Genomic DNA, 25,832 nt, shown 5'->3' with positions numbered 1-25,832 from the left:
GTCGTGAAAGGTCAGGCAGCATATGCTTCAAAACTATCTGGAGGGAGCAGGAGGATTTTTTTAGCTGCCAATGGTGTTATTCTTGGATATCCAATGCCTGGTCATATTCTGGCACCAGCATTGAATATCTGGGTTTGTGAAGCCGCCTATCTCATATGCAGTTAAGTATAATATTCAGCACTTAACCACCTAAGCAACACACCATAAAGAAAGGTCTGTGTTTTATGTGGTGAGATATGGCCACTTAACTCGGGGACCTTTTTACAAAGCCGCGCTAGAGCCCTTAGGTGGTTACGTGCTGACTCTGTTCCCAGATCACCAACAAAATAGCCAGCTTTCAGTTTAGTGGCCTGTGGTGACAGCCAGTGTCACTAATTTATTAAGCGATGATAAACATCAGCAGATTTAACCATTCAGGATATTTCTGGTCAAGTCCAACAAATATGAATGAATGTTACAGCTAATTTAAGGCAACTGCAAAGTGGGAGGGAATAAAATAATCAAATGTTTTAATACTTAAATAAGAAATTCTTGTTATGGCTTATATTTGCTCTTTTACCTGACTTTAGATTCAGCAGTGGAAGAATATAGAAAAGGTATTCTTCTGAAAATGTTGGTCTAGCATACAGGAAAAATCTGTTTGAGTCTTAGTGGTGCAGTATATAATCTGTACTGTTTCATCATCCTTAAGGGCATTAACGATGTAGATGCTAATAGGGGTATTGTACTGTACATTCTAACAGATCATTTAGAACAAGGTAGTTGCATTAAAATCTTCAATTAGATGTAGGAATAAAATGGTTCATTTAGTCAAAGTGATATTTAAATTATTCATTTGTCATTTATTCATGTTGAGATTGAGACTGCAAAACTGAAGAGCCTTGTTAAATAACTGATTAAGGGTTTGCCAGGGTTTTTCTTCCATTCCGTGTGCATAGAAGAAAAAAAAACAAACCAACCTAAATGACCCTTGAACCAGGATGTGTTAAGCAGTTAGCATGCATCCTAGCACAACATAATTGTTAGCACATGGTTTCAGTAGCTGCTACTACACGACATTGGGTGCTAATTTGCATGTTAATTATAGACCCTGTTATAGGGTGGAAAATGAATGGTCAGGGTATGGATATGCAGTTTGCATTGCAATGACTGCATGGTACCTTCCCTCACACTGTTGCAGATAACGCGGATACACTAAGGGCCTCTTTTACAAAGCCGCGCTAGCGGCCCTGAAGCCCATAGAGATTTAAAGGGCTTCGGGGCTCTTGCTGCGCGGCTTTGTAAAAGAGGCAGTAAATGCATCCTCTAAGGAGACCATATTCCCAAGATTATATAAAGATAGACCAAAATTGAGTCCGGATCCCAGATCTGCATGCAAATGAATTAGTTAATGAGCTGTAAACAATCAATTATTGATGCTAATTAGCAATTATTAGGATTTATGCACAGATCTGCCTATGGGCTTTTTCTGTGTGCCTAAATTGACTCATGTGTAACAGAACAATTTTTCATTCATCCTCGTACTTATTAATGTGGTATTAATATTGGGCTGAGATCCTTCTGGCACTAGCATAAGATCATTAGCTACACTATTTGGGGCATTTTCAAAAACAAAGATGAACAAAAAAATGGTATAAATTGGCACTTGGATGCTTTTCTTACCAAAATAGCCAAGTGCCAATTTTCAAAGTCAACTTTCCAGATGCCTTGCTAGGCTTCCTAGCTACTGTGGCCCGGATTCTGTATAGGACGCCCGTCCTCAGCGTCCTATATGGAATTGGAACAAAACCCGCCCAAAATAAACCCGATTCTGTAACCAACGTCCATGTTGCAGACGCCGGTTACAGAATCAGGTTTATTTAGACGCAGTCGCTATACTTAATCGTGGCAAGGGATCTCCCTGCCGTGATTAGTATAGCGGCCGCAGCTATGGCCACCAGTCTCCCCTCCCCCCCAACGATCACAGCAGGAGGATGCCCAACCCCTCCTGCCGACAGAACCCGCCCTCAAAGGTCATTGGCAGGACGGTACCCAACCCCTCCTGCCGGACCCCTCCAACAACAACCCACCCAAACAAAATGTCCCAACCCCCCTCCCCGGACCCCCCCAAAAGATCGCTGGCAGGAGGGTGCCCAACCCCTCCTGCCGGACCCCCCCCCCCGAAGATCACCGGCAGGAGGGTGCCCAGCCCCTCCTGCTGGACCCCCCCGGAGCCCCCCCCTCAGGCTTACCTGCAAGTTGGCTGGACAGGTCCTCGCACCATCCGGCCAGCAGGCCCGCCCCTCCCCTGCCCAACCCACAGGATCCTAGGGCCTGATTGGCCCAAGCACCTAAGGCCCCTCCTATAGAGAGCTGTAGGATGCCTACAGCTGCCTACAATCGGGACGCACTTTGCAGAATCAGGGTCTTTGTGTCCAAAGTTTGAAGGAGCGAGTTGGAGGTGTGTAACTGTACATTATGTATGTTTAACCTGTAACCCATTCTGAGCTCTATGGGGAAAACGGGATAGAAAACAAATTTAATTAATTAATTAAAATGGGCATGGTCAGGAGATGGCCTAGGTGAGTCAGCAGGTGTAAGTCATCACATCCAAAGTTGGGCACAGGAATCCATGCAAAGTTCTATTCTACAAAGATTGCTTGCACAAAGGCCCCGATTCTACAAATGGCACCTAAAATGTAGGTATCGAGTGGTGTGGCGGTTATGCGTGATTCTATAAAAGTTAGGTGCACTTTACAGCATCTATCTTAATGGTGTCTACAATCTAAAGTGGGTTTAGGTGTTGATAGGCAAACCCTCAAAGTGGTAGGCGTCTACCAAGTTAGGCACCTACCATCCAATTTTGTGTACCTTATGTCAATTACAAGATGCTAATTATTAATTATTTTATAGGTCATACAGGACTAGATATTATCACCTCTTTCAGATTTGTATATAAGTAAATGAGAAAGCCTCAGTCCCACCACTCCATCGCTGTTTCTTTTTCAACCGCAGGAAGAATTACGTGGCAACCTTCATTATTGGCTATATTTTTAAGTTATAGTGAACAACTACAATGTGACTAGAATAGATTGGAACCTCTACAATGTAGACAACAAAACAAAAATACACAGGTTCCACATGCAATTGTAATAATCTTTAAACAAGAGGAAAAGACCTCAGAAGCCTGCACCATAAAGAATATTCAATTCTAACAATGGTAACTCAGCAGGACAGGTTCTCTGTCATTGGTCTTAAAAACCTCTTGCAACCGATTGACAAAAAATTTTTTTGTTTTACAATTGTGTACTTAACACATAACTTTTAATCGATAGTGTGATGCACTTATCTGGATTACTGATAAGAGCCCGACGGGACCCGTTTAGCCAGGTTATTGGCTTCGTCGGGGGACTTTTTTGATAGAAAAAAAGAAAAAAGACAAGTGCTTGAAAAAACATTCTATCATTTAGATACATCTAAAGTACAATTGTCTCAATATTTACGTGAAGTAGTACTCACTGCATTCAGTCTGAACTTGCTAGCACATCAAAAAATGGCGCCGGTACCTCTAGAACGCCACGCATGCGTATTTAAAGAGGGCTCAGAATGACATCACATGCTACATTAGAAAAAAAGAGTGCCAGCCAATATTACTGTTTAAACCCACGGGTTTCATGGAATTAAGCTGAAATGTCCATCTCGCTTCCCTCTGCAAGAGTCTAGTGTGGCGATCACCTCCCCGTTCATGTTTACTTTCTTGGTCAATGCACGCACATCTTAACTGATGGAATTCATGTTTAAATTCAAGACAGTGTTCTACTATGGGGGCACTAATTTTCTTTAACTTCAGGTTAGATATGTGCTCACACAAGTTCTAAGATCTGCAAGTTCTAAGATCTGCACAGAAACGAGCCAAGTATTACAACCGTGATTTATTGTTAGCAAGCAATAAATCCGGTGCAAGTAAGGATGTGGTTCAAACTTGCGTTGTAAGGTTTACAGCGCATGGAAGTATTTCTGCTAACATCCTGAAGAAAAATTGGAAGATCGTACAAACTTTACCCATTTTTCATGATGTTCCTTTAAGGATTGCTTTTACTCGAGACAAAAATTTGAAAGATATCCTGAGCCCTTCCATGTACCGCACTACTTCAGTGGATAAAACTATGTCTCCATGGGGTTTTTTTAAGTGTGGTTCATGCAGTATCTGTGCTGTCACTCTACAGGGATCCACATTTACGAATCCTGTCGACAATAGGACATATCACATGCAACATTTTATGACATGCAACTCAGATTTTGTTGTGTATGCTATTATCTGTCCATTTGCAAAAGTATACATCGGTAAAACAATACGTCCTTTTAGGATAAGGATGTGTGAGCACAGATCTAACCTGAAGTTAAAGAAAATTAGTGCCCCCATAGTAGAACACTGTCTTGAATTTAAACATGAATTCCATCAGTTAAGATGTGCGTGCATTGACCAAGAAAGTAAACATGAACGGGGAGGTGATCGTCACACTAGACTCTTGCAGAGGGAAGCGAGATGGACATTTCAGCTTAATTCCATGAAATCCGTGGGTTTAAACAGTAATATTGGCTGGCACTTTTTTTTCTAATGTAGCATGTGATGTCATTCTGAGCCCTCTTTAAATACGCATGCGTGGCGTTCTAGAGGTACCGGCGCCATTTTTTGATGTGCTAGCAAGTTCAGACTGAATGCAGTGAGTACTACTTCGCGTAAATATTGAGACAATTGTATTTTAGATGTATCTAAATGATAGAATGTTTTTTCAAGCACTTGTCTTTTTTCTTTTTTTCTATCAAAAAAGTCCCCCGACGAAGCCAATAACCTGGCGAAACGGGTCCCGTCGGGCTCTTATCAGTAATCCAGATAAGTGCATCACACTATCGATTAAAAGTTATGTGTTAAGTACACAATTGTAAAACAAAAAAAATTTTTGTCAATCGGTTGCAAGAGGTTTTTAAGACCAATGATAGAGAACCTGTCCTGCTGAGTTACCATTGTTAGAATTGAATATTCTTTATGGTGCAGGCTTCTGAGGTCTTTTCCTCTTGTTTAAAGATTATTACAATTGCATGTGGAACCTGTGTATTTTTGTTATATTTTTAAGTTGTCAGCTATCAAAAATATTTTTTAAAATACAGTTTATTCTATATATCTCAAAATATGTAACTCTATATCTTTTTTACTATATAATTGTACACTTATCTTTGTTTCCGCCAAAGCCCAGGAGTCAGACCCGACATGTTTCGCGCCATTGCGCTTTATCAAGGGTCTCCCGAGATAGCTGTTGCCATCCAACTCCAAGTAATATCTCTCATTGAAGCTACCAGAAGATTTAAAATAACAAACACCGAGAAGGAAGTGTGGGGGAGTCGTAAGCTGAAGAGAGATGTATACCATCCAGTCCAGGTTATTTATCACTTTTTAACTTGTCAATTTGGCTTAGTACATCTTCCAGGTTCACTGAGATTTCTTTCAATTCCTCTGCCTCATCACCTGTGAAAACCATATCCGGTTCAGGTAGATCTGTTACATCTTACATAAGAACATAAGAATTGCCGCTGCTTGGTCAGACCAGTGGTCCATCATGCCCAGCAGTGCACTAACTGAGACTAGCCCTACCAGTGTACGTCCTTGTTCAGCAGGAACTTGTCTTTTGTCTTGAATTCCTCAAGGGTGTTTTCCCCTGTGACAGACTCTGGAAGGGCTTTCCAATTTTCCACCACTCTCTGCGTGAAGAAGAACTTCCTTACATTCTTATGGAATCTATCCCCTTTCAACTTTAGAGAGTGCCCTCTCGTTCTCCCTACCTTGGAGAGGGTGAACAACCTATCCTTATCTACTAAGTCTATCCCCTTCAGTATCTTGAATGTTTCGATCATGTCCCCTCTCAATCTCCTCTGTTCAAGGGAGAAGAGGCCCAGTTTCTCTAATCTTTCGCTGTATGGCAGCTCCTCCAACCTCTTAACCATCTTAGTCGCTGTTCTCTGGACTGTTTCGATTAGTACCATGTCCTTCTTCATGTACGGCGACAAGTGCTGTACGCAGTACTCCAGGTAAGGGTGCACCATAACTCGGTATAGCGGCATGATAACCTTCTCCGATCTGTTCGTGATCCCCTTCTTTATCATTCCTAGCATTTTGTTCGCCGCCGCCACACATTGCATGGATGGCTTCATCGACTTGTTGATCAGAACTCCCAAGTCCCTTTCCTGGGAGGTCTCTCCAAGTACCGCCTCGGACATCCTGCATTTGTGCATGAGATTTTTGCTACCAATATGCATCACTTTACACTTGTCCACATTGAACCTCATCTGCCATGTCGCAGCCCATTCCTCGAGCCTAATTATGTCACGTTGTAGATCTTCGCAATCCTCCTGCGTCTTCACTACTCTGAATAACTTTGTATCATCCGCAAATTTTATCACCTCGCTCGTCGTATCTATGTCCAGATCGTTTATGAAGATGTTGAAGAGTACGGGTCCAAGCACAGAGCCCTGCGGCACCCTGCTGGTGATGTTCTTCCAGTCTGAGTATTGTCCATTTACCCCACTCTTTGTTTCCTATGCTCCAGCCGTTTTTAATCCACGTGAGCATTTTACCCTCAATTCCATGACTCCCAATTTTCCGAGGTAGTCATTCATGTGGAACCTTGTCAAACACCTTCAGATATACAATATCAACCGGTTTGCCCTTATCTATCTGCCTGTTCACTCTCTTGAAGAAGTGCAGCAAGTTTGTCAAACAAGATCTGCCTTTGCTGAAACCGTGCTGACTGGTCCTCATCAGACCATGTCCGTCAAGATGATCAATGATGCGGTCCTTTATCAGCGCCTCTACCATCTTTCCCGGTATCGAGGTCAGACTCACAGGTCTGTAGTTTCCCGGGTCTCCCCTAGAACCTTTTTTGAAGATCGGCGTAACATAACATTCACCACCTTCCAGTCCTCCGGAATCTTTCCTGTTTTGATCGACATTGGCTATTAGTTGAAGCAGTTCAGCTATGGTCCCTTTCAGTTCCTTGATGTCCCTCGGATGAATGCCATCCGGTCCCGGGGATTTATTGCTCTTGAGCCTATCAATCTGCCTGCATACCTCTTCTAAACTGACCGTCAACCCTGTCAGTTTCCCATTTTCATTTCCAGCATATAGCCTGATGGGTTCCGGTTTGCTGTGTATATCCTCTTCGGTAAATACAGATGAAAAAAACGTGTTCAGTCTGTCGGCGATTGCCTTGTCCTCCTTTAGCACTCCCTTTATTCCTTGGTCATCCAGCGGTCCCACCGCTTCCTTCGCGGGTTGTTTCCCTTTAATATATCGAAAGACCAGCTTAAAGTTTTTCACCTCCTTGGCTATTTTTTTCCTCGTAGTCCCATTTGGCCCCTTTCACTGCCTTATGGCACCTGCATTGATGCTGTTTGTGCTTATTCCAGTTTTCATCCATTTTGATCTTTTCCATTCCTTAAACAAGGTTTTTTTTGTCTCTGATCACTTCCTTAACCTCTACAGTGAGCCACGCCAGTTTGTTATTCTTTTTCCTCTTTGATCCCTTGTTGACAAACTAATAGCCAATAAACTCATTTAGTAAATTGTCCCGTGCTGGTCTTTATCTGCTGTCTATTACTATATTACTATGCTATTTTTTCCCCCAAAATGTAAAGCCCCCAAATAAAAACCTACAGAGTATTTTGCTGCTGCTAATGTAGCTAATTCTAGGAAGAATTAATATTCTGATTACCTCTTACTTTGCATCCCCTTGATAAAACAGGGAATTAACTGCACTGGAATGATTAATAGGCAGCTCTGGAAATCTGCAGTCTGCATAATTAAAGAAAAAAAATACATTAACATTGTTTAAATGGAAATCTTTTGAAATATTTAAAGAATCAGTTTTAAATCTGAATCTTAATGTGCTCATTATATTGGAATTCTTGTGCTTTCTACTTACAACTTCTTAATCCCTAAACTCTAAGATAGATATCGTTTTCAGTAAGCAACCCCAGTGCAATCACTAATTAAAATTATAGCCAACTACAGGTGCTTCTAATTGTTAATCAATTAGGTGCATAATTAATGCACATCTAATTGAAAATGTGATGCAGGCAGGCATTGATAGCTATCCCGGGTCTTTCAAAAGATAAACTGTCTTCTGGATGCCGTGAATGCCGGCAGGTGCGGCATGGTGCAGCTCTATGAAATAATTTCATCTCCTCAGTTTGCATAAGCAGAATTGGTGCAGTAGATCAAGGCTGGCCTGGTTAAGGAGTGTGGGAATGCTAATTGGTCGATTTGCATGTTAACAGGTGGATAGCTGCAGATGGCTGTGTAGTTCCTGTACGTTTGGCATTGGCAAAGGCTAGACCCATTACAAAGGTAATTTGACCGTCATAAAGTGGAGGTTAGAATAATGACAACCTCAACAACAGGCATGAAGAACAAGAGTCTCTTTTATTTTTATTTTTTTAGCAAAAGGGAATATTTTATCTAGGCTTTGTTCTCTAGCTCTGTTGCGTATACAGCTTAGCTGTCTCTCCTTTAGTGTAAAAGCAGAACAACCAAATCAGAAAACAGTCCTACAAAAGGTCCTTCTTAGAAAGTTGAAGGGACATTTGGGGGTCATTTTATAACTGCCCTCATTATCGAAATGTATGATTATAGTTTTCCATGTGCAGACTTTGCCATATTGTCAAAAGGAAACTGCGCGAGTGCTCAAATCGTGCACTCGGCACTGTTGCTCTTACCTTTCATGGACTAGCGTGGAACAATGATGACACTCAGGCATTTATCGACTCATGTGGAATTTATTTGGCCGCAGCCATGACAGCACAATTGCATCAAACTGTTATCAACTGAACATAATAATCAAGCATGAACGGTGATGACCCGTACACTGTAACCGCACTTCTGACAATGGCATAACCCGCAAGGTACATCACCGGGCAACATATAACCAACCGATGATCAGGCGCACAGCATATACCTCTCTATCCCCGCACAATGTGGGGTGCCGTACAAGCAACCCAGGCTCACCGGGACCCTTCCCCTTCAAGGAGGTGTCCCCTCGTCAGCGGTACGTAGCTGTGAAGATCATGGCCTGGCCCCCTGCCGTCCAAGCAAGGCGACGTGCCCCATGTCTTAACCACTGTAAAGATGTATGCCTTCTATCCATATGCTGTGCTTACCTGCCTGCTGTGCTTACCTGCTAGACTGGCTGCGACAGTAGTGAAGGGTGGGCGGGAGGGAAGCCGCGTCTCTCTCTCGGGATCGCCGTATCGAAAGGGCGACCTCCCTTCCACTCCCTCCTGTCCCCTAAACCCCCCCCCCCTTGCGTCTTTGTTGATTGGCCCTTCCTTTTCCTCCCTTCCCCCTCCCCCCTCCCATCCTTTCGCTCCGGCTTCGGCTGATTTGGCCGCGCTCCTCCCTAGGCGGTATCGGAGCTTGTTCTTTCACTTCAAAAAAATCACCCCCAGGAAACTAGTTGAGCATGCAGGTGTAAATGTTCGAGCCTGCAAGGCAGGTTCCGTTATTGCTACTTACACTAATATTGTATAAAGACACAGTAAATGACACCCAAAGTTAGGCACTAGAAAGATCTGTGCTGAATTAATATTCTATAAAGAATGTTCTATGCTGAGTGCCCTTTATAGAATATTAGCTTAGTATAGATTGTGCACCTATATTTGGGCTGCCAGCATTTATGCCTGCTAAAAATGCTAATTTTCAGCAGATGGGCACACAGGTAACAGTGTTCTAGACCAGGGGGTAGGCAATTCCGGTCCTTGAGAGCCACAGGCAGATCAGGTTTTCAGGATCTCCACAATGAATATGTATGAGATGGATTTACATGCACTGCCTCCTTGAGATGCAAATCTATTGCATGCATATTTATTGTGGATATCCAGAAAACATAGTAACATAGTAGATGACGGCAGATAAAGACCCGAATGGTCCATCCAGTCTGCCCAACCTGATTCAATTTAAATTTTTTAATTTTTTCTTCTTAGCTATTTCTGGGCAAGAATCCAAAGCTCTACCCGGTACTGTGCTTGGGTTGCTACTGCCGAAATCTCCATTAAAACCTACTCCAGCCCATCTACACCCTCCCAGCCATTGAAGCCCTCCCCAGCCCATCCTTCACCAAATGGCCATATACAGACACAGACCGTGCAAGTCTGCCCGTTCAATTTTTAATATTATTTTCTGATTCTAGATCCTCTGTGTTCATCCCACGCTTCTTTGAACTCAGTCACTGTTTTACTCTCCACCACCTCTCTCAGGAGCGCATTCCAGGCATCCACTACCCTCTCCGTAAAGTAGAATTTCCTAACTTTGCCTTTGAATCTACCACCCCTCAACCTCAAATTATATCCTCTGGTTTTACCATTTTCCTTTCTCTGGAAAAGATTATGTTCTACGTTAATACCCTTCAAGTATTTGAACGTCTGAATCATATCTCCCCTGTCTCTCCTTTCCTCTAGAGTATACATATTCAGGGCTTCCAGTCTCTCCTCATACGTCTTCTGGCACAAGCCTCCTATCATTTTTGTTGCACTCTTCTGGACCGTTTCAAGTCTTCTTACATTCTTCGCTAGATACAGTCTCCAAAACTGAACACAATACTCCAAGTGGGGCCTTAACAATGACCTGTACAGGGGCATCAACACCTTCTTTCTACTGGCTATGCCTCTCTTTATACAGCCCAGCATCCTTCTGGCAGCAGCCACTGCCTTGTCACACTGTTTTTTCACCTTTATATCTTTGGACATTATCACCTCAAGGTCCCTCTCCCCGTCCATGCATATCAGCTTCTCTCCTCCCTTTTCTTAATCCCCAAATGCATTACTCTGCATTTCTTTGCATTGAATTTTAGTTGCCAGGCATTAGACCATTCCTCTAACTTTTGCAGATCCTTTTTCATATTTTCCACTCCCTCTTCGGTGTCTACTCTGTTACAAATCTTGGTATCATCTGCAAAAAGGCACACTTTTCCTTCTAACCCTTCAGCAATGTCACTCACAAACATATTGAACAGGATTGACCCCAGCACCGAACCCTGAGGGGCTCCACTACTCATCTTTCCTTCCTCCGAGCGACTTCCATTAACCACCACCCTCTGGCGTCTGTCCGACAGCTAGTTTCTAACACAGTTCACCACTTTTGGTCCTAATTTCAGCCCTTCAAGTTTGTTCAACAGCCTCCTATGAGGAACTGAATCAAAGGCTTTGCTGAAATCTAAGTAAATTACATCTAGCATATGTCCTCGATCCAGCTCTTTAGTCACCCAATCAAAAAATTCAATCAGGTTCGTTTGGCACGATTTAGGCGGTATATAAAATCCTAATAAACTTAAACTTAAAGCCATGTTGCCTCGGATCCTGTAACCCATTAGATTCAAGGAAGTACACTATCCTTTCTTTCAGCAACACTTCCATTATTTTTCCAACAACTGAAGTGAGGCTCACCGGCCTGTAGTTTCCTGCTTCATCCCTGTGACCACTTTTATGAAATGGGACCACATCCGCTCTCCTCCAATCCCCAGGAATCACTCCTGTCTCCAGAGATTTGTTAACAGCACCACAAACTTGGAACTCTCTCCCACTTTACTTAAGACAGGAGAAAAATTTTGATAAATTTAAAAGCCAACTTAAGAGCTTTCTTTTTAAAGACGCTTTCAATATCTAATTGAAATGCCAATTGCTCTTTATAGCTGCCGTTCATTTTGTTCAATTGTGTATTATACTCCCAATAAACTATTTTGTTTTCCCTTTCCCTTTGTATATTACCCTTAAATGTTCTTCCTTTCCTATCATAAAATGTATTTCGTTCCCTTCTATCCTAGTGTTTCCTGTTGTAATTTGTCTATTTTTAAAAGATTTTTATATTTTTTATATATTCTTGTTATTGTTTACCTTATATTTATAGTTTATGTACATCGCTTAGTAACTGTGATAGGCGATCAATCAAATAACGAATAAACTTGAAACTTAAACAAGTCTTTAATAGGACCCGCCAGAACCTCTCTGAGCTCCCTCAGTATCCTGGGATGGATCCCGTCTGGTTCCATCGCTTTGTCCACCTTCAGTTTTTCAAGTTGCTCTTAAACATTCTCCTCCGTGAACAGCACAGAATCTACTCCATTTTCTCGTGTAACTTTGCCAGACAATCTCGGTCCTTCTCCAGGATTTTCTTCTGTGAACACAGAACAGAAGTATTTGTTTAGCACATTTGCTTTCTCCTCATCACTCTCCACATATCTGTTTCCAGCATCTTTTAGCCTAGCAATTCCATTTTTCATCTTCCTCCTTTCACTAATATATCTGAAAAAAATTTTGTCTCCCTTTTTTACATTTTTAGCCATTTGTTCTTCCGCCTGTGCCTTCGCCAAACGTATCTCTCTCTTGGCTTCTTTCAGTTTCACCCTGTAGTCCTTTCTGCACTCCTCTTCTTGAGTTTTTTTATACTTCACGAACGCCAACTCTTTTGCCTTTATTTTCTCCGCCACTAGTTTGGAGAACCATATCGGCTTCCTTTTTCTCTTGTTTTTATTGATTTTCTTCACATAAAGGTCCGTAGCCATTTTTATCACTCCTTTTAGCTTAGACCACTGTCTTTCCACTTCTCTTATGTCCTCCCATCCTAACAGCTCTTTCTTCAGGTACTCTCCCATTGCACTAAAGTCCGTACGTTTGAAATCTAGGACTTTAAGTAACGTGCGACCGCTCTCTACTTTAGCCATTATATCAAACCAAACCGTTTGATGATCGCTACTTCCCAGATGAGCACCCACTCGAACATTAGAGATACTCTCTCCATTTGTGAGGACCAGATCCAATATCGCTTTTTTCCTTGTGGGTTCCATCACCATTTGTCTGAGCAGAGCCTCTTGAAAGGCATCCACAATCTCCCTACTTCTTTCCGATTCCGCAGACGGAAAATTCCAGTCCGCATCCGGCAGGTTGAAATCTCCCAACATAAGAACCTCCTCTTTCCTTCAGAACTTTTGGATATCCACAATCAGATCCTTATCAATTTTCTGCGATTGAGTCGGAGGTCTGTAGACTAACCCACGTAGATAGAAGTTCCATCTTCTCTTTTCAGAGCGATCCATATCGCTTCTTCCTCTCCCCAGGTCCCTTGCATTTTGGTCACATGGATATTGATCTTTACAAAGAGAGCTACTCCTCCACCTTTTTGACCATCTCTGTCCTTCCTAAAAAGATTATATCACGGTATGTTTGCATCCAATCCATGTGATTCACTGAACCATGTCTGTGATAGCGACAATATCTAGATCAGCCTCTAACATCAGGGCTTGTAGATCATGAACTTTGTTGCTTAGACTGCGAGCATTTGTGGCCATCGCTTTCCAGCTATTTTTCAGCAGTAATCTCCTTTTTCGTATGGATTTTTGTTTTGTTTCACTTTCCATTTCAATACTAAGAAATGAGTTGCTGATATTGTTTATGTTGCAATCTTTACTACTATCACAACGGGAGCTCAAGGCAGCCATTTCCTGTGAGCGATCTGCAAAGGGCAGGAGCGTGGGAAGATCGTTCCTGCCCGAAATCCTGCTAGAACACCAGGTAAAGCTTAAGGGGGGGGGCTCACAGGGCTTAAAATAGCCCAAAAAATGAAAATGATTTTTTTTGGCAGAAAATTGCGAATAATCAAAACCATAGAAATGGAAACCGTGAATACGGAGGGGGAAATGTGTACCGACCACTAGACTTCTCCAGGAACCTTCTTGTTGCTCTAATAGAACTGGCCACATCATCTGAAGCTGTTTTACAGGCTGGTAAGCCCGTTTCATACACATCTTTGGGGGATGGGAGAGAATCATTTTGGCCACCTTTTTGGCACTTATTCATTATTGAAATAGGTGTAGCTCAAATGATCAAGTTTTGCCCTGGACATTTTTTTGCAATGTTCCATTATTGAAGAAAAATATTCACCACCCTAATCCCGCCTAAACCACGCCTCCAACATGCCCCCTTGAGATTTAGATGCACTGCAAAATGTCTAAATAATGTGTTTCGAAAATGGTAATTTTGGACATTGTAGTATTCAATACATCCAAATTCCACTTTATGCAATTTTTTGGGACATTTTTCTCTTTTTTTTCTCAGTGTTCCTTGAGTGATGGAACAGCTTATTTCTTCATGCAGTGTACATTCAGTAGAAGTGGAAATTTCTGTGCAACTACTTTTTATAGATGATTCCCAATTAAATCTTTATAAATTGCACCTGTAAAAAGTTGTGTTAATGGAGGCATTTTATATTACCTTGTTTTTTCTAGTAATTACACATGTAGTTCTATCTCTCAGAGCATACTGTTCCTGAAAATGTCTTCCATACCTGAACCAGGCCTAAAGTATATTTCTAGCAACCCAAAGGTTTGAGATAAAATATGATCATTATATGAAACATAGAGGACATATTGACTGGGTATTGTGAATGAGGACTCAGGGTAAAATGGAAGGGTGTCAACTTGATTAGATGGGGGTTACAGGGACTAAGATACTGAGCTGGAATTAGAGAACAATAGGGACTAGGTGCTTGGAGGAGAGGGTATGAGTAGAGTTGTAAAACTAAGACAGAAAGAAGGGGAGATGATGGTTGTGAAGGGCCTGGAGGATTTAGGGAAGGGCAGTTCTAAGGAAGAAGGGGGTAAATAGATGTTGAGTGACACAGGAAGGGGATAGGTCTTTGAAGGAGGTGAGAGAGGGAGGGAAAACTGGGAATGGGAGCCTAGATAAGTTTTTAAAAAGGTCTAGAGGTAGACATGAAATGAGTGATAGTAACTGATGCTTGTGGGGGGTTGAGAGATAGGGGAACGTAGATAGATCTGCTACAAAGGATAGAAATGGGGGACTAGAAAGCATGTGAAAGATATGGGGGAGCAGAAAGCACTTCCTAAATAGGTGTTTCTGCTTTAACTGAGAGCAGGCCCCACATTGTTAATCTGAATTTTAATGCACACACTGCAATATAAAATAGTGGGAATGCCTCCAAAAGTTGCCTTGTTAAAATTTGCAGTGCAAGCAAATAGATCTCATGTATATTCATTGGAGAAATCCTGGAAACCCGACTGGATTGCGGCCCTCAAGGAGGGACTTTGACACCCCTGGACTAGGACATAAAGCATCAAATTGGTACCAAGTACTGGTTCAACTGGAACAATGTAAACAAGGACATATGGGCTCGCGAATTGACTGTGTCAATATCTGATGATCAATGGAAATTCATTCTTCTCAAACGCCTAAGATGCTGTCAGTCTGCTTCTATGAAAGTCTTTATATTTTATAAGGCGAATTATATGGACTCCTGTCAAACTAAATAAGATCAACGCTGATAATTCCCTTTTGCGTTGGTCATGTGGGAGTGAAAAAGTATATTAGATCACATGTTATTTTATTGTCCCCTGGTACATGTTTTTTGGCAGCAGATATGGAGAAGGTATGTAAATATTGTTACATATGATTGTTTCCTTAACATATGTGGGAACAATTTTTAATCTTTTTGATGCTTCTGTTAATATAACTAATGATAACAATAAATTAATAGCAATATTGACAGCTGTGGTAATTCAAACTATTTTGGAAAGATGCGACTGCTATCTTTTCAGTTTGGGTGGAACTCAGTCTGAGTGAATGGAAAATATGAGGCAACCATAATGAAAAAGAGGGGTAAAAAGGCAAAGTTTGATAGATTATGGTTGGCTATTCAAGAATATGTGAACAATAGTAAGGATTGAATGTTGTGGTTGAATGTGTGTGTATATGTATGTATGGACGCTACACTCTATGTATATGGGGAGGTTGGGATAGGTTATGGTTATAGTCCATGAATATCCTATGCTTTTGTCAACAAAGTTGTAAGCAATTTTTAAGAATCTTTGTACTCTTGTCTGGATGTTTATTGTAATGAAAATTTCAATAAAAATTTTTAGAACTAAAAAAGAAAGATATAGTGGCGCTAGAAAAGGTTCAAAGAAGAGCGACCAAAATGATAAAGAGAATGGAACTCCTCTCATATGAGGAAAGACTAAAAAGGTTAGGGCTCTTCAATTTGGAAAATAGACAGCTAAAAGGAGATATGATTGAAGTCTACAAAATCCTGAGTTGAGTAGAACAAGTACAAGTGGATTGATTTTTCACGCCGTCAAAAATGACTAGGGGACACTCGATGAAGTTACAGGGAAATACTTTTAAAACCAATAGGAGGAAATATTTTTTCACTCAGAGAATAGTTAAGCTGTGGAAGTTAAGCCAGAGGTTGTGGTAAGAGCGGATAGCGTAGCTGGTTTTAAGAAAGGTTTGGACAAGTTCCTGGAGGAAGAGTCCATAGTCTGTTATTGAGAAAAACATGGGGGAAGGCACTGTTTGTCCTGGATCAGTAGCATGGAATATTGCTACTTCTTGGGTTTTGGCCAGGTACTAGTGATCTAGATTGTCCACCGTGAGAACAGGCTACTGGATTTGATGGATTATTGGTCTAACCCAGTAAGGCTATTCTTATGTTCTTAGTTTTTAAAGGAATCTGAATCTGAGTTTACATTTCCAGTTCAGGAGCTGACTAGCATCTTGCATTATGTGTCTTCCTATTGGCTGAGGCTGGAACTGGATGGGACCTGCCACTGAATTCTCTGGAGTGCAAAGTCTGCACATACACAGAGTGATAGAGAAGAAATCTGACCAGTGGCATAGCAACAGATAGGCCTGGGCCACCCATTCTGGGCTCAGGCACATCCAAAATTCTGGCACCCTTTTTATGGCTGGTGGGAATATCCAGTTGAAGAGATCCTCCAATAGCCAGAACAGGTCATTCTCCTACTTCTGAAGCTTGTGGCACTATCCATGCACTGCGGTCACACTTGCCTCGCTCTCCCATTTACGCTCCAATTGGTATCCTGGAACTTCACTGACAATGGGGTAAAGAAGCCTTCCATCTCAGTCATCAGCAGATGGAAGCAGCAAATCTTGCTTGGGCCTCAGTAGCAATGCATCAAGTTCAGGTGTGCAGGGGACTTGCCAAAGAGGCTAAGCTGAATGACTTCTTGCTTGATGTATCCACAACCACCTTTGATAACACAGTTGCAGTAGATTCTCTACTTGAACATATAATGATATATGCAAAAAAAAAAAAAAAATCTGGTGAATGCAGATCACTATGCACTCTTCCAGGCTGACCACAAGCAAAAGGAGCTGTATTCAGATCTTTTTAACATTTGGAAATCAGTTGATGAGAAACCTGATTTTAAGACCAAATAGATAAGATTTTCTATTGAGAAAAGTATTGCTGGTCAGGTAGCAAAAACAAAGTCCTTGATATTCCTTCTGCTTATGCCAGGAGTGTCAAACTGAAATACACAGTGGGCCAAAATTAAAAACTTGGACAAAGTGGCGGGCCAACCAAAACAAATGCCGTGGTCGCAACCATGTTTAAGGGCAAGGTTCGGCAAAAGAAACCAAAAGAGTGTAAAACCTAAAAGTGGCCAAAGAAGCATCGTGTTTTCGCTAACCACACTGTTATTTATGATGAAGAAGGGCCTGAATCTCAGGCACAATAGACCTGTTTCTGCTCACAGATGCTCTTGTAAATTGAGGTTTGGGAGTTCCCTCACTGAGAGTTAATGCCCATCACAGGTCCTTTTTTAAATAAGGTATTGATGGTCAAGTAGTAAGAACAAAGTCCTTAATATTCCTTCTGCATGTGCAGATCCACGCTTAGGAGCTTTGACTGGAAACTAGTATTTTACAAAAGGAGATGAAAGTTCTGTATGTATATTTTAGCCAGGCTTTCAAGGTGGTTCATAGTCATTCTTGCGTGGGACTTCGGCGCGCCGACATTGCAGTGCAGACAATTTGGCGCAAGACCCCAGCACGCCGCCTAAAAGTTACTTTTAAAGAGCTCTGATATCGGGTGTGAGTGGGGAACCCCCCAAGTTTACTTCATACTCTTCGCGCTGCCGTTGGGGGGGGGGGTTGGAATCCTCCATTATAGAGTAAAATTAACTTTTTCCCGATTTTTTAGGAAAAAGTTGTTTTCTCTATAATGTGGGGGGGTTGCACCCCCCCCACGGCAGCATGAAGAGTATGAAGTAAAGTGGGGGGTTCCCCCCACACCCCCCATCAGAGTTCTTTAAAAGTAACTTTTTAAGCGGTGCTGGGGTCTGTGCTGCAATGTCAGCGTGCCGAAGTCTCGCGCGCTTTTGTCCCGTCACCTTCAAGGTACACTGTGATCAGTGGCATAGTAAGAGGGTGCGGGGGTGGGGGTGCGGACTGCCCCGGGCCCCACCCTACCACACCATGCCACCCTCACGCCATCCCTCCACCCCCCACCCCGTACCTCCATATTTTCTTTGCTAGCATGAACAACTTCTGCCTGTTGCTCGCGCCGGCCTGGTTCCCTCCGAATCACTTCTGGGTCACAGGCCAGGAAGCGTTGTCAGAGGGAAACCCAACGCTGGCGTAAGGAGCATGCTTGCAGAAGCCACTTGTGCTGGAGAAGATTAAGGGGTGCAGGGGGGAAGGGAGAGCACAAGTTTGGAATGGGAGGCGGAAACGAGTAGGGGGCGTGGAGATGAGGACGGGGGGGAGAGCGCCTCCTACCCTTACTATGCCACTGACTGTGATCTATCAGTTTAGATACTCAGCCTATTAGGAGTGACCCTCGACACATAATACAAACCTGAGCTAGTGGGAATGGGGATCCCCACTAGCTCAGGTATGGATTATGTGTTGAGGGTCTCTGGTGCAGAGATGGGATGGAGAGCAAGGGGTGGAATTGTGTGCCCACCCTTTTTGGGCACAGGCCCACCCAAAATAGCAGATCTGGTTATACCACTGGTGCAGTTATAGAATAATACTTAGCACTCACCATTTCGCCTGCATTTTGGTAACCTATATGGAATTGTTCCTTAATATAGATTGTATTTCTATTTTTACATGTTCTGCTTGTGTTTTGTTGCTCCTTGCTATATTTTGGGGCCCTTTATCCAAATTGCAATAAAAAAGTGTCCTTCGAGCTTCCTTACATCAGTTATTCCCTACATGCTTTTTTACATTTTTACTGTATGTGTAAAACAGCTGATTTCTCTATTAATGGCCACATATTAATTTTCCCATAAGCCCCTAACGCAGGTGGTAAGGGCTCATGGGCTAACCACCTGCTAATTATTTAGCATGCAACAATGTAGCTGCACTAACCAATTATCTCTGTCCCGGAGGGCTCACGATCTATCTAATGTACCCGGGGCAGTGGAGGATTAAGTGACTTGCCCAGGGTCACACGGAGCAACATGGGAGTTTGAACCCACGACCTCAGGTGCGAAGGCTGTAGCTCTAACCACTACACCACTCTCTCCTCATGCAGAGCGCCCCACTCTCCACTCCCAGACCCCTCCCCCTCCTCCCCACAGTGCTAAAAAAATAAACTTTATTTTGTAACCCTTGGGTAGCGCACATCAAATGCCACGGCGTGTCTCACGGTAAGACATTTTTAGCTGTGATAAGCACTTAAGTGCTCACTGCAGCTTATGTTTTATGTTATGTATCTCACTACGAAAACAAAGAAAGAAGAACTGCAGACAAATATACAAGATGCAGGCTAAGGCCCTCGTTTACAAAGGCGCATTGAGAGTTTTAGCGCAGATTTAGCGGGTGCTAAATCAACGCATGCGCTAGCTGCTAAGGTGTCCATAGGATAACGTGCATGCATTAGCGCTTAGCGCACCTCTGTAAAACAGAGGGTTAAGTTTATTGAATCAATTATATGTGGCGGTTAGTGTCACCACCTGTTTACAAACCAGGGGACCCGACATGATTCATGTTTCGGTTAACAGGCCTTCATCAGGGGTCCCTAGTTTGAAAAGTATCAAATCAAATAAACATACGCCCGTGTAAAAAGTAACGAGTCGCTGCAACGGTAACTCCGTGCTTCTACTACCCGCCTCGGAGTTACTGTTGCGGCAACTCGTTACTTTCTACAGGGGCTTATGTTTATTTTAGTTGCGGTGTGACGTGATACCTTTCAAATTAGGGACCCCCTGATGAAGGCGTGTTAACCGAAACACAGACCATGTCGGGTCCCCTGGTTTGTAAAAAGGTGGTGACGCTAACCGCAACATATAATTGTTTTAATTAAGGTAGCCTGCATCCTGTACGTTTGTCTGAAGTTTTTCACTGTATACGAGTTGGATTGCTTTTTTGTTTTCATGGATCTCACTATGGGCAGTTTGGTCCTGATTATGTAAATGGCGCCGGAAATTAGATGCCTAGATCGGCATGCCTACCTGATCTAGGGCCTAACTTAGGCTCCCCTTTTATCAAGCTGTGTTAGGGTGAGGGTTTTTTCACAGACTGCTGCACCAGAGCTCTTACCACATTGGTCTACGATAAAAAAATCAACCTTATGGGGCCTTAATTTTCTTAACTGGAATCTTTAATTGAATATGTCATTAAAAACAATTAAAAAATTTAGTTAGCGGGTAGGCGCCTAACTCGTTAGGCATCTTCTCTGAGGCGCCTACCAGCAAGTAGACGTGGCTAGGAGCAGATTTGGGTCAGAGTTTGGGCTTGATTTGACTTACGGCCTCTTTTACAAAGCCGCGCTAGCGGCCCGGTAGCCCATAGAGATTTAAAGTTTTTTAAGGCTGTTGCCGCACGGCTTTGTAAAAGAGACCATTAGGCTCATTCATGTAAGCCAAGAAAACCCTGGCTTAAATGGCAGTGCACCTAAGGTTTCAGCGCTACCGGTACCTAAGACTGCTAGATGCAGTTCTGTAAGCCACTGTCTTGCAAACCTTGCACACTTAACGGAGCAAATGTTTTTCACGGCACATTATAATTGAAATTATAAAATTGCAAAACCAACAAAAAAATTAACCCCCTCCTTTACAAAGCTGCACTAGCATTTTTAGCACATGCCGCCACGGTAACAGCTCCAATGCTCATAGAATTCCTATGAGCGTCCGAGCTGTTACCGCCGAGGCCGTCGCTAAAAACGCTTGCGCAGCTTTGTAAAGGCAGGGGTAAATTTGAGAGTTACTTATTTAAAGATTTTAAGCTATGCATGGGTAATTGTAACTGGTGAAACTAAAATAGGTAGAATAGAATTGCTAATCAATGTGCAGGATGTGCTTGTTTTTGAGTGCAATTTAGCTCAAAACTCGACTCGATAGTTGACAAGCAAACACACATTTCATCACCCACCATCTGCAGCCATTCTCTCTTTTTCGGTTTAATTTCTATCAGTACTGAAAATCCAAGTTTGAAAAGGTAAGAAGAACCAAACAGTAGCAAAGCCTTGATTGCTTTGCTGTTCAGGTTAGGATAAGTACTGCATAAAACATAAAAATACAATCACTCGCCGTTCGTTTTCAAGGACCAACACATCAAAGAATGATGCTTGACTGGGCGGTTGTAACTTTACGCACACAGTTGCTCATAACATTGACAAACTCTTGCAAATGTGACACACATGTCGTCTATTCTAATGTATACTTGCGAAGGGAATTTATATAAAAAAAATTATTTCTGGACTCTTGTGGCACACCCTGAACCTCTTCAGGACACACCACTGTGTCGTGGCACACAGTTTGAAAGACTCTGCTATAAACCTAGCAGTTAGATGCCTTTGTGAATTAGTAGCTAATAAATACATAAATGAATAGATATAATTACCAATTTTCCAGGCTCTCTCAATAATCCAGCCATCGCAACAGTCCTTGATAGGGAACTACTAACCATTCTTGAGAATTCAGCCTATGTTGATCCCACTTGTAGGTTCTGCTATTGTGTGGCAAATAGCATTGTTTCTTCCAAGGCCTGTAAAGATTTTCTATGTAGCATTCCTAGACCCTCCCAGTTTGATGAGCAGAAGTCAGGTTATGTCACAAGGCTATCAGTTTTAAATACAGTCAAACCTCGGTTTACGAGCGCACTGGTTTGCGAGTGTTTTGCAAGACAAGCAAAACATTCGCAAAATCGGTACCTCGGAAATCGAGCTTGATTCGATTTACGAGCGCACCCTCTCCCCCCAGCGATCCGGCATCCTGCCCCCGCTCGCATCGCCCCCCCTCCCCCCGCGATTTGGCATCCCCCACGCACCCACCCACCCAAACACATTGGCTTACCCCCATATAGCACCAGCACCAACGCACAGGACATGCCGGTGCCCGAAGATCTGCCGTCTTCCTTTTGCTGGGCCTTGAGCATCTGCGCATGCTCAAGGCCTTCTAGTCTCACTCTCTCCGAGATTCTTGGAGATCTCCGAGAAACTCAGAGAGAGTGAGACTAGAAAGCCTTGAGCAGGTGCAGATGCTCAAGGCCCAGCAAAAGGAAGTTGGCAGATCTTCGGGCACCAGCACCGGCATGTCCTGTGCATTGGTGCTGGTGCTATATGGGAGTAAGCCAATGTGTTTGGGTGGGTGCGTGGGGGATGCCAAATCGCGGCCGGGGGGGGGGGGCAACGCGAGCAGGCTGGTGCTGGTGCCATATAGGGGTAAGCCAATGTGTTTGGGCGGGTGGGGGATGCCAAATCACGGCGGGGGGGGGGGGGTGCTGGATTGGGGGGATTTGGAGCAACGCCACTGGCCTCAGGGGATGGGGGTGGGTTGGAACGCATCAAGCGAGTTTCCCTTACTTCCTATGGGGAAACTCGCTTTGATATACGAGTACTTTGGTTTACGAGCATGCTTCTGGAACAAATTATGCTCATAAACCAAGGATCCACTGTATGTTATTCTACAACCACCAATGATGTGCTCCATTGGTTGGCACTGTTCATCGTTGTCTCTGTACATATATGGCTCAGCAGACCTTGGATTCTTCATTCTCTTCGCTTAATGCAATACTGTTACAAAAATAGATTTTATTGTAGCCTGTTTCTCTGTGCAGTATCATAGTCTTACAATGGCTACGATTCTGGAGATCTATGTTTTAATGGTCTTGTCAAGCTACATATGTATTTATATTTCAGAGCATCAAAGTAAGCTGGTTGCCTCCACCATCAGGAACACAAAATGGATTTATTACAGGCTACAAAATCCGACACAGGAAGACTACCCGCAGGGGAGAGATGGAAACTCTGGAGCCAAACAACCTCTGGTACTTGTTCACAGGTCAGTGTTCACCTACAAGGATTACAAGATTTTTGATGAATTAAATGCTTTGGAAGTGAAATAGGTGTCCACTTTGTGAAGGGACATTGATTTTTCTTTTCCTTGACAGGTGACATTTGTTGCACTGAATCAAAAGCAAGCCTCAGAATTCTTTCACTTTAAGTTTTTATTTTATTTTATTCTTCTAAATTATCATCCTAATATTTTGCCATTAAGGGGGGGAAGTTATAAAAACCTAAGAATAGTCTTATTGGGTCAGACGGGTCCATCAAGCCCAGTAGCCCGATCTCATGGTGGCCAATCCAGGTCACTAGTACCTGGCCCAAACCCAAAGAGTTGCAACATTCCATTCAGAATCCTAAAGAATAGCAAGATTCTGGAATCCCAAAGAGTAATAAAAGATTCCGGAACCCCAAAGAGTAGCAACATTCCATGCTACTGATTCAGGGCAAGTTTTGGCTTCCCCCATGTCCACTCACCCTCGCTGCACTACTGTTCGGAGTGTAGAAATACAAAAGAGCAGTTTGTGCCAGGGGGTGAGAGACTGACACACACAGATCATGAGAGAGACTTTGGAGTGATAGTGTCTGAGGTCCTCAAGGCGGCAAAACAATGCGGCAAGGCAGAGGCTGCTGCCCAGAGAATGCTAGGCTGCATATAGAGAGGTGTAACTAGCAGAAGAAAGGAGGTGCTGATGCCCCTGTATGAAGGGGTGCTGGAAAGTTCTCAGCCCAACCAACCAACTTTCTAAATTATGAGCAATATTTTTGCCACTTTAGCTGAAAATAGGGTTATTTTGTTAAGTGCCAATTTACAGAAATAAAATTCTGTGGGGCTCATAATCGAAAGAAATACGCCCAAAAACTGGCCTAAGTTGACATTTGGATGAACATTTCTCAAATACGTCCAAGTGCCAATACTAAAAACGGGTTTTGGACATATTTCTGAACAACCTAGACCTTCATAGTGCCGCTGAACGACCAAAGCTAAACGGGGCATTTCGGGAGGAGTGTCGAAGGTGGGAGTTGGGCAGAACGTGGGCCAGCTTAGACTTAGTCGTACAGCATGTATAACCGAAATTTATACAGCTCACGATTGAAGGAACTTGGACGTTGTGACTTAGACCATGTAAAACATGGTCTAAGTCACAAAAACCCACCTAAACTCACCAGATAAGCACTGCAAACACATAATACAGACCCCTACACACCATCCCAGTGATCACTGATCCCCCAACCCCCATAAAAATATTAATCACATCTTTAAAATTCAGCCTCCAGACCATCATCAACTGGCCGTCTGGCATAGGAAAGTCTAGTCGTCCAGCACAGAGGCGGCTTAAGTCGTCTTAGGGGTGGGTTAGGGACCCGTGGAGATGAGGACCCATGGCCATAAGCCCATGTAATCACTGCATTGATACTTAAACATGTACACTCCCCTATAAACCTCCAAAACCCTTTTGTACTGGCATATAAGTGGCTCCTTCAGCCATAAGGGCTATTGGGGTGGTAGATAAGTGGGTCTAGGGGATTCTGGAGGTGGTTTGGGGGGCTCACTGTAACCTATAAGGGAGTTGTAGGGAGGGAAGACATGGCACCCTTTTTGTGAAGTTCACAGCAGTGCCCTGTAAGATACCCCACTATTTAGGTGGCATGTCTGGGTGTGCAGTCCATCACTTTGCAGACCCCTCCCACGTCCAACAGGGCTTGTTCTAGGTGTTTTGGACTTGGACGGAAAGTTGGACGAAAATGTGGTATAAAGATGAACGAATTAGCGGCTTGGATGATCAGATCAGCAGGACGTATAATTAGACGATTTTCAAAACAAAAAAAAAGTTGGACGTATTTTTCAAAAATGTGTCAAGCTGTTTTTTACTTTGGAGGACTTGCAAGATGGACATAAATGGACTTAGATGTCCCTTTCGATTATGCCCCTCCACGTTTTTTGACATTGTTTCAGATCATTGATTGAACCATATCCACGTCGTTCTCTTCTTGCTTGGGCTGAGGACTTTTGGGCACCTCCTCGTAGAAGTCATTGGTGAGCCCCACTTGGAATATTGTGTCCAGTATTGGAAGGGGGACAAAGGAGAGTCAAATCCACAGTAACAACACTCAGACACGAAGGAGTGGATAAGTCCAAAAAAGACTGGTGAACTCTTAAGCATTCCACAAAATCCTTTAGTCCTTCAATACAACATACATCGACTCGCCGCATGCAGTTTTCAAGTGGTGGCGTTTTTGCAGCATGAATTATGTGATGTTTAATTGATCATTGGATGTGGTTTTTTTTGACTCATACACAGACCTGTAAGACTCCTGAGGCAGGCTATTCGGGCTGAAACATGTACATGTCGAGTCGATGTATGTTGTATTGAAGGAATAAAGGATTTTGTGGAATACTTAGAGTTCACCAGTCTTTTTTCGACTTATCCACTCCTTCGTGTCTGAGTCCAGTTTTGGAAGCCATATCTCTTCAAGAACAGGAAAAGACGGTTTAGAGGAAGGTGACAGCAATGGTATAGGATTTGTGCCATAAGATGTATGAAAAGAAACTTGAGGACGTGAATATGTATTTCCTAGAGAAAAGGAGAGAGAGGCGATAAGATACAGACATTAAAGTACTTGAAAGGTATTAATATACAAACAAACCACTTCTTTAATGCGCCTTAGTCAAAGACCCTCTTTGTTGGAAACCTAGCAA

General features: G+C 42.9%; 1 protein-coding gene across 3 annotated transcripts in view; it reads left to right on the top strand.

The window, feature by feature from the left end:
• Positions 1-25,832, top strand: part of DCC (DCC netrin 1 receptor) — a 906,493-nt gene that overhangs the window by 565,053 nt on the left and 315,608 nt on the right. For all 3 annotated transcript variants that reach the window (XM_033934276.1, XM_033934287.1, XM_033934268.1), the window contains exon 12: positions 22,988-23,129. In XM_033934276.1, the coding sequence (XP_033790167.1) occupies positions 22,988-23,129 (142 nt within the window). The remainder of the gene's footprint in view (positions 1-22,987; positions 23,130-25,832) is intronic.

The sequence above is a fragment of the Geotrypetes seraphini genome, chromosome 1 (genome assembly GCF_902459505.1).
Source record: "Geotrypetes seraphini chromosome 1, aGeoSer1.1, whole genome shotgun sequence".
NCBI lineage: Eukaryota > Metazoa > Chordata > Amphibia > Gymnophiona > Dermophiidae > Geotrypetes > Geotrypetes seraphini.
The sequence above is the reverse complement of the archived record's forward strand: the minus strand, read 5'-3'. Positions and strand labels throughout refer to the sequence as shown.